The sequence below is a fragment of the Notolepis coatsorum genome, assembly GCF_963971535.1.
Source record: "Notolepis coatsorum genome assembly, chromosome: 14".
In the NCBI taxonomy this organism is placed as follows: Eukaryota; Metazoa; Chordata; class Actinopteri; order Aulopiformes; family Paralepididae; genus Notolepis; species Notolepis coatsorum.
The window spans coordinates 93,998,959-94,009,092 of NC_140178.1; the positions used below are offsets into that span (position 1 = coordinate 93,998,959).

General features: G+C 47.1%; 1 protein-coding gene across 1 annotated transcript in view; it reads right to left on the minus strand.

Annotated features, from left to right (window-relative positions):
• Positions 1–10,134, minus strand: part of LOC311240640 (voltage-dependent T-type calcium channel subunit alpha-1H-like) — a 202,018-nt gene that overhangs the window by 137,573 nt on the left and 54,311 nt on the right. Inside the window, 2 exon segments of the mRNA XM_084329212.1 lie at positions 1,282–1,529; positions 6,201–6,293. Of these exon segments, the coding sequence (XP_084185338.1) occupies positions 1,282–1,529; positions 6,201–6,293 (341 nt within the window).

Consider the following 10,134-nt stretch of genomic DNA (forward strand, 5'->3'; position numbering starts at 1 on the left):
GGGGCCCTGTCCGAATACGCTGGCGATGTGGGGGGCGGTGTCACTAAGTGACCGCCTGGTGAGGTCTTGATGCTGTGGCGTCGTTGACCTCTCCGGGCCCCCTTTTTCCGGGGGATCCAGTCCCTTCAGTGGGTCTGGGTCTTCCTTCGCGCTCCGCTGCTACGGCCTTGCCACGGGGTTGAGTTTGCTCTCGACCACGTGTTTTTGGGGGCGGTAACGAGGTTTGTTCCTTCCGTTCGTTCCCTGGTGCCATGCGGGTTGTGCGTGTGCGTAGTTGTGGGGTCAAGCCACGGTCTGCTCACCCTGTGCGTTGAGTTGCTCGAGTTTCTCTTCGCACGGTCGGATCCGTCTCCCTCCCGTCCTCCAATAGGGGGGGTATCCTCCATTAAGGAGGGTCAGGGGGTCTCGGTCCTCCCCGGTTCTGATGGTTGTGGGGGGCCTCAGTGGGGTACATTTGTCGAGCTTCAGGCTCCCGCTCAGCTCCCGTAGTGCAGATGACGCTGAGCGGCAGCCAGTATGAAATAGAACGTAAGGTTATGAATATAACCAAGTTCTATGAATACTGGTGACGCTCAGCGTCTGGACGCCACTACAGCCTTTGATCTCGCCTTTTGGTGAAAGATTGGGAAGCAGGCGAGTGTGTGGCCACACACCTGCTTATGAAGGTAGCGGATAGGGGTGTGGCCAGACGAATGTTGATATGTAAAGGTACATTGTGGATTTTTATTCAGTGTATATGCACGAAGTGAGGTTAGTGCAGATGACGCTGAGCGTCACCAGTATTCATAGAACTTGGTTATATTCATAACCTTACGTTATCACTCTTAACCAGCCTTGTGGCCGAGGTTGGATGCAGACTCAAGAAATCAGGTGCGGCTGGGTAGCATAGAGGTCTAAGCACTCGCCTACCACCGCAGAGACTCTGGGTTCGAATCCAGCTGTCAGCGGTACCTCCGGCTTGGTCAGTCGTCCCTACGAACACAATTGTTTGCGGGTGGGAAGCCGGAGTCCTGGTCATTGCAAACAGCGACAACCACTGGTAGGTCGTGGCGCTTGTTCAACAGGGAGGGAATCTGGGGGAGATAGCGTGAACCTCCGCACACGTTACATTCTCCCAGTGAAACTCCTCACTGTCAGGTGAGAAGAAGCGGCTGGCGACTCCACATGTATCGGAGGACCGACAATAGGGCAGCACACGCAGCAGCCGCATAACCACTCAATTGGAGGATAGGAGAAAATTATAGAAAGAAATCAGCGAACAGACTACATCCCATATCTAACCTGTGCCAACCGGAGTAAATCCCGTGGAGTCTGCGTGTTAGCTTGCGGTAGAGGTGGCTGACGTAGCCCAGCATTCCTTCATAGCAGGACCCCGGCTCACTGTAGCTGGCCAGCGTGGAATCGTTGGACTTGTAGCGAGCGCGTTGCTCCCGAGCCTCCCGCATCAGAGCATTCTCTCGTTGCTTGGTCTCCGAGAACTGGGTGGCGATGACCACCAGGCACAGGTTGATCATGAAGAAAGAGCCCACCTGGTAGGAGAGACAGGGAAGGTTAACTTTAGGTTGTGACAAGACCACCTGGTAGGAAGATAGTCAGGGAAGATTAACTTTAGGTTGTGACCAGACTACCTGGTAGGAGGAGAGACAAGAAATATTAACTTTAGGTTGTGACCGGACCACCTGGTAGGAGGAGACAAGAAAGATTGACTTGTTAAGATGAAAGAGAAGGGGAGGGCGTTCTAGCGCCTGACGTTGTGTGGTGGTGTCTTGTTACCATGGTGATGCCTGTCCATCTCTCCATTTTTCCTAGTTTGACGTCAGAGCCATGGAACGTAAGCAAGCTAGCTCTCCGTTTGGTCTGAAAGAGACACATCGAGAAATAAACAAATAGCTTGCTGGTGAAAATGGTCTTCAATGAAGTCTTGTTTGAGTCATCTTGTTGATGTGGTGTATCTTGTCTCTCATGACACAATGAATTCCTGGTGCTGTGATCCCAGTACAGGGAAAAGCTGATTTTTTGCCCCTCTCTGTACTAACTACAGCATCAAGACAAGCTTCTGCATGCAATCTTTTTTAAAGCCCCTGTGAGAAGCAAACTGACAGCCCGTTTCTTTGGTAACACACATGGGAAAATCATCTATTTCCTGTACTTTAATGTAATCACAACACCATGAATTCATTGTGGCATGAGAGACAAGATACACCACATCAACAAGATGACTCAAACAGGACTTCATTGAAGACCATTTTCACCAGCAAGCTATTTGTTTATTTCTCGATGTGTCTCTTTCAGACCAAACGGAGAGCTAGCTTGCGTACGTTCCATGACTCTGACGTCAAACTAGGAAGAATGGAGAGATGGACAGGTGATACATGATGAGAAAATTGGGGGTGGAAGGCGGAGGAGGGCTAAATAGAGTGAGAGGTGATGGGAGAGAAATGGAAGGATAAGGAGAGATAGGAGTGAAAGGGGGATGGGAGGTGTTGCATGTGACAAATAAAACCTTGAACTTGCACGTGGACTTGAACATCAATCATGTAAATTGAACCAAGCCATCCAATAATCAGTGATCAATAATGCTATTTAAAAGGGCCAAGTCTGCACCCTAGACTTACACACACAATATGACATATCTACTGCTGCTGGAAGATATCGCTGAGGAGGGAGTGGAGAGTGATGCGTACCTAGTGGGACTTTAGTGGGGCTACCAAGACCAATACCCTGGAGCCAGCACAGAGGAGCCGGACCAGACACTCAAACCCTGTGGAGCCACACGTCCAGGTACTGTCCACCTTGGGCTTTTTAGCCACTGGGATATCCCAGAGGGAGCTAGGAGACAGGGTGGGCATATCGTAGCCATCCAACACCATCTGCGCAATTGACTGCACGCAGGTGCGCATCAAGGCACCCTCCTCAGATGCATTTTTCTGTATCTCAACAGAAAGCAATACCACTCCATTAATGTTCAAATCATCTGCGACGCCCAGAACTACCTGCTCAACATGGTCTCCTGCTTCCCAGGAGGTACACATGACTCCTACATCGTACAGAACAGCTCTGTGGGTGTGCACTTCGAGCAAGGAGACGCTGGAGACGCATGGCTAATTGGTATGTATCTGTGCGTAATTAATCGCTCTAGCAACAATAGGTAATTCTTCAAATTACTTGCTTTATTAGGAGATTGCGGATATGCGCTGGCCCCCTGGTTGATGACCCCACTTATCAATCCTCAGACTCTGTACATACATCTGATTAGCAGTATTACTAAGTAGTACTAATATATCTATTTATACCCAGTTTAATCACCTGTACGTTGTATATTACTATTGCACTTAACTCTTGCATTTGCACGGGGCACCGGTTGAGAGAGTGAACAGCTTTAAGTACCTCAGAGTCCACATATCCGAGGACTTGACATGGACCACACACATTGACAGTGTTGTGAAGAAGGCACGACAACGCCTCTACTTCCTCAGGCGCCTAAGGAAGTTCCAAGTCAGTCAGAAGATCCTTAGGAACTTCTACTCATGTACAATAGAGAGCATCCTGACTGGCAACATCACCTCCTGGTTTGGGAATAGCACCGCACAAGACCGTAGCAGACTACAGAGAGTGACACGTTCAGCCGAACGCACAATTGGAGGGGGGCTTCCCACCCTCCAGAACATTTACAACAAGCGGTGCAGGGGGAAGGCTAAGAGAATCATCAAGGACTCCAGCCACCCGAACAACTGCTTCTTTGAACTGCTGCGGTCAGGCAAGCGATACCGGAGTCTTAAGGCGAGCACAGAAAGACTCAGAAGAAGCTTCTATCCCCAGGCCATCAGGCTGCTCAACGAACAATAAACACTACGCAACAACCATCAAATGCACACAGCACACACACCCACACGCACACACTCACTTTAAACAAACAACACACTGCAGCACCCACTTTACACTTTATATTTATTGGTAAAGGATTTGCACTACAACTCGTACACCTTACTGTAAATTGTACCTAAATTGTACCTCATCCCATTTCTACTCTGCACTATATAGTATTGTATATTAGTACATTGCATAGTATATTGTATATTGTATGGTAACTCAGTTACTTCTATTCTGCATCGAACATTGTACATATGTCTATACTGAACACTGTGACCTCTATTTTTACTTCTATTTTACATGCTATACTATTTTATTTCATACTTATCTTGTCTAACACAGTCTCTGGAGCGTAACAGTAAGAAGCATTTTGTATAAAAGTATTCTGTACTTCTGTATGACAACTATTAAAGAAACTTGAGAAACTTGAACTCTGGTTGGATGCCAAACTTATTTTTGTTGTGCTGTATAATAACAATAACATTTTATTGAATCTAATCTATCTAAGTCGCAAATTGCTTGCATGTTGCCTGTGGATTCTGTGTGCACACGATCCTGTGGTTGCATGTTCTTATAAGGAGCTGGCAGGGTGTTTATGTATGCACATTCAGGTGTACAAGAATGCACAATCAATTTAAGAATCATTGACATTCCTCATTCGGGAGAGTGCAGCTGAGAACACATTTTCACGTGTTCATGAATCCGGCAGGGATGTTTCTTAAGTTTGTTCTTACGAAGTTCGTAAGAAGATATTTAAGAAGACACCAATGTTCGTCCAATGTTTTTTTTTTATCCACTTTTTATCCTCCTGTTTTTCTGTGTTTTTCTCCCATCCCAATTTAGTCGTGCCAATTCCCACCTCCCCTTCCTGGTCGTTGCTCGCATGTGCCCCCACTGGTCGGTCTAGGGAGGGTTGATAGATACTATCGCATATCCCCTCCGATACATGCAGAGTCAGCCAGCCACTTCTTTTCACCTGCCAGCGCGGACTCTCATTGGTGAGGTGTAACGTGTGGGAGGCTCACACTACCCTCACCATCTCCCTTCCTCGCTGTGCAGGTGCCCTGACCGACCTGTAGGGGTCGCTGTTTACAATGACCAGATTACCACCCACCGGCTTCCCTCCCGCTGACTCTGCCAATTGAGCCAGTATGACGGCCGGCCAAGCTGGAGGCAGCGCTGACAGCCGGATTCGATACCAGTACGCGTTGGTGACGATCGCTTAGTCCGCTGCGCCACCCAGCCGCCCCTCGTCCAATGTTATTTTGACTGAAAAACGTTAGCTTAACTTCAGAAAATGAACTTTTTATTTATATTGGAAGTCTGAAGGCCACCAAAGTACTTCTACAGACATCTGACTTTCACAGTAAACTGTTATAATTATTCTTTGACAGTCCCTATAGACGGATTCAGCCAAATTGTGTTGCTAGGGAAGAGCTAGCAAGAGAAATTACCCCCAGTTATTCCCTGTTAGCTTTGATATTAGCATACACTGCAAAAGGAAATAGACGAGTCCATTTACAATGTTTAAGTTGAAACCCTCTATACTCTGAAGAGTTTTGACAGCCTTGACAGAAACTTGGATCAATCCAGACATACTAGTAACTGAATCGTCTCTTTAATGTTTTATTGAAATAGCAATGATAGAGTGGTAGAAGATTCTATTGTACTTTTATCTGCAAATCGCTCCCTTTTCTCACTCAATTGTTAATTCTCTCAGGCATTCTTGTGCTCTCTTTTATTCAATCTCCCAGTTTCTGTCTCAGTCATTATTTCATTCTCTGAGGCCTTATAGCATTCTATTTCACCCCCTTCACTCTCTCTTCCCACTACCTTCTTTCTCTTTCATCCTCTCTGTCTCTCCCTCCTGCTGTCACCCACTCTCTCTCTTCATCCTCCCCCTTCACATCACATCCTTCTCTTTTGCTTCTCTCTCTCTCTCTCTCTCTCTCTCTCTCTCTCTCTCTCTCTCTCTCTCTCTCTCTCTCTCTCTCTCTCTCTCTCTCTCTCTCTCGGCATCAAAATATATCAAAAAGAAAAGTAGGTCACACAGCAGTGCGAATAATATGATTATAGTTAGTTATTAATATAGATATAGTATTATATATTATAGTCTGGGCTGGGAGCTGGAAACCATACAACACATGAGTACAGTGACATCATGTATGATGACAAGGAACAGTAGGGAGTTCAATGAAAGTGGCTTCTATTTTAAGCAGAGTTAACATCATAATCATCATCATCATCGTCATCATCATCCTCCTCATCATCATCACTAACATCATCATCATTGTTGTCATCATCATCATCATCATCAACAGGATACTTACTATAATGAGTAGTATAAAATATATAAAATTGTAGAAGGAGTGAGCGTCCATGACATAGTACATGATGTCCACCCATCCCTCCAATGTGATGACCTAAAGAGAGAGAGAGAAAGAGAGAGAGAGAGAGAGAGAGAGAGGGAGAGGGGGAGGGAGAGGGAGAGGGAGAGGGAGAGAGAGAGACACAGAGAGATTGAGAGAGAGACAGACAGTCAAAAATAAAAAATAAAGAAAGAAAGCCTTTCTTAACTCAAATAAATATTAAAGCTTTACTATCTAATTTACAATTAATACAAAAACACAAATTCAACTTATAAATTAATTAAATTAGAAATGTGTGAATCATCCAGGAAGCATAGGAAGGATGTTAGGAAGCATAAGAAGGATGTTAGGAAGCACAGGAAGGGTGATAGGAAGCATAAGAAGGATGTTAGGAAGCACAGGAAGGGTGATAGGAAGCATAAGAAGGATGTTAGGAAGCACAGGAAGGGTGATAGGAAGCATGTTAGGAAGCATAGAGAGGGTGATAGGAAGCATAGAGAGGGTGATGGGAAGCACAGGAAGGATAATAGGAAGCATGTTAGGAAGCATAGAGAGGGTGATAGGAAGCATAGAGAGGGTGATGGGAAGCACAGGAAGGATAATAGGAAGCATGTTAGGAAGCATAGAGAGGGTGATATGAAGCAGAGAAAGGGTGATAGGAAGCATGTTAGAAACAGCATAAGGGGACAGGGCTTATTGACAATTATGGAAATTAATTCATGCATAATGTTTTTAATGTATAGGTATAGCAATGACAATATGTTCACTATGGCATTTCCATGTTGTAAACAGGGACTAGAAAGCTTATTCCTAGAGGCTCTGAGCAGAAAACATGTGTAGTATCGTCCTCTTGTGTTCAAAAGGTGTAACTTTATACTGAATATCTATTTCAATGGACAGTGTTAATTCAAATAAAATACTAAGATTAAAAGATAAAAAAAGATGAATAGATAGAGATAGATAGAAAGAGATAAAAAGATGAAAAGAAAAAAAAGACAAAATTATTTCTTTAATAAAAAACCTCAATGAGCTTCAATACCAATAAAGAACTCAATACTCAATAAAACACACTCCTACGCAGAAATTTGGATGATGTCCAGTGGCGGACTGGCCATCGGGACGAATCCCGATGGGCCGGAACCAAAGTGGGCTGGTAATTTTTTTTTTTTTTTTTAATAAATTTTTTTTGGCCAGTGTGTGGGCCACTAATGTGGGCCGGTGTGTGGGCCAGTGTGTGGGCAGGTTGTGTGGGCCAGTGTGTGAGGCGGTGTGTGGGCCACTAATGTGGGCCAGTGTGTGGGCCGGTGTGTGGGCCAGTGTGTGGGCAGGTTGTGTGGGCCAGTGTGTGAGTCGGTGTGTGGGCCACTAATGTGGGCCAGTGTGTGGGCCGGTGTGTGGGCCGGTGTGTGGGCCAATGTGTGGGCCAGTGTGTGGGCAGGTTGTGTGGGTCAGTGTGTGAGTCGGTGTGTTGGCCACTAATGTGGGCCAGTGTGTGGGCTGGTGTGTGGGCCAGTGTGTGGGCCAGTGTGTGGGCCAGTGTGTGGGCCACTAATGTGGGCCAGTGTGTGGGCCGGTGTGTGGGCCAGTGTGTGGGCCAGTGTGTGGGCCAGTGTGTGGGCCGCCTGTACGTTAATGCCAAGCAAGCAGTGCAAAAATGCTTCCGCATTCGTCACCGCACGCTAGTGCGGTAAAGCGCCCTTCTTTTCAGACAAATGCTACCGTGCGTGCACCGGCGGCGGCGTGCTCGCTCAGGTGCGTGCGTGCGCCGGCGTGCTCGCGCGAGGTGCCCGCGCATGCGACACGAGCGGAGCTCAATATATATAAGTCACCGCCCCTTATCCAGTATCTAGCAAATAGCTCAATTGGCAAGGACACATGGCTGTGGATCCTATGGCTTGTTTGCTGGCGAGTTCGAATCCCATCGAAAATATTTTTTAACGTGATTTTTTTTTAACGTGTATTCTTTCGCCGATTAAGGTTAGGCATTGTTTCGGAGTTGGTTAAGGTTAGAACGGTTAAGTTTAGGCGCTGTTAAGGAGCTGGTTAAGGTTAGAGTTTGTCAAAGAGAATGGCAATATAATTTCTAAGGTTAAGGTTAAGGTTAGGCATTGTTTCGGAGTTGGTTAAGGTTAGAACGGTTAAGTTTAGGCGTTGTTAAGGAGCTGGTTAAGGTTAGAGTTTGTCAAAGAGAATGGCAATAGACAGCCTATTTCCGCGCGACCTGGGCGCTGGGCGGCGGAAAATGAAAGGCGCATTACTGCATGCCACTACGGTAAATTTTTGCACTGCTTGCTTGGCATAAAGCTACACGCGTGTGGGCCACTAATGTGGGCCGGTGTGTGGGCTGGTGCGTCTGAATGTCCCGGGCTGAATTTGTGTCCCAGTCCGCCACTGATGATGTCCCACTGTTAAAGGTGCGCAAAGCGTCTCATGCTTTAAGGGGTCCGAGTTGTGTTAACTCAGGATGCCCTTTGCGCACAGATCTGCCCACATCTGCACAGATCCCAAGGGGATCAATAAAGGAATAGCTTATCTTACAACAAACACAGATGCATACATGATGAGTAACATCGTGCATCGACTGTGATATTACCCCAAACACAGAGAGCAAGAAGCTGACCCCTCTCTCTCTCTCTCTCTCTCTCTCTCTCTCTCTCTCTCTCTCTCTCTCTCTCTCTCTCTCTCTCTCTCTCTCTCCTCCAAAACAGGCCCTGTCTGCATACAGTACCAATATACCGCAACGTTGACAAGGTCAAGCGCACTGCTCAGAGTCTCACTGAGAGGTGGGGGAGCGCAGAGCGAGTTCACCGGATCTCGCGAAAGAACAGTGAAATGCCACTTCGATGAACCCTGTGAAGATGAAAGGCTTAAGTGATGCCGAGAGCCATTTCAGAAGGAAGGTTTTCAACGACCATCAGCCTGGACATCATTATCGGCCCGGCTTCCACAGAGGTCCACTTCTATGCATGAAGACAATTAATTAATATCCACACTGAGCGGCGTACAGGATGACACGCTTTACCCGGGACGCCCAGGCAACGCCCCCACGGACCACTACAGCTGGGATTTGTCCGCGAGTTTCCCAAGCCAACTCCTTGCATTCAGAGCCATCTTTGAGTCTGGAACAGCAAAAGAGCCAACTGTGAGGGATAATTATGGCCAAAATGCTCATTGTGGAACACAGGTCAGTGGCAGAAACATGATGTCTGCACAGCATTGCTATTATGCCGCGCCATACCTGGCTGTCACTAATGCTCTCCAAGTGCCGGTTGATCAAGTCATATTCAACCCTTTGACTACTGTTCTTTTCCTGTGTTGTATTTGGTTTAATTCTAGGTTGGGAGGCGGCTTCAGTGCTGAGGGCATAACGTTACACCAGTGTGAAGGCTTCAGTGCTGAGGGCATAACATTACACCAGTGTGAAGGCTTCAGTGCTGAGGGCATAACGTTACACCAGTGTGAAGGCTTCAGTGCTGAGGGCATAACGTTACACCAGTGTGAAGGCTTCAGTGCTGAGGGCATAACGTTACACCAGTGTGAAGGCTTCAGTGCTGAGGGCATAACGTTACACCAGTGTGAAGGCTTCAGTGCTGAGGGCATAACGTTACACCAGTGTGAAGGCTTCAGTGCTGAGGGCATAACGTTACACCAGTGTGAAGGCTTCAGTGCTGAGGGCATAACGTTACACCAGTGTGAAGGCTTCAGTGCTGAGGGCATAACGTCACACCTGGGCCCAGTGTGAAGGCTTCCGTGCTGAGGGCATAACGTCACACCAGTGTGAAGGCTTCAGTGCTGAGGGCATAATGTCACACCTGGGCCCAGTGTGAAGGCTTCCGTGCTGAGGGCATAATGTCACACCTGGGCCCAGTGTGAAGGCTTCCGTGCTGAGGGCATA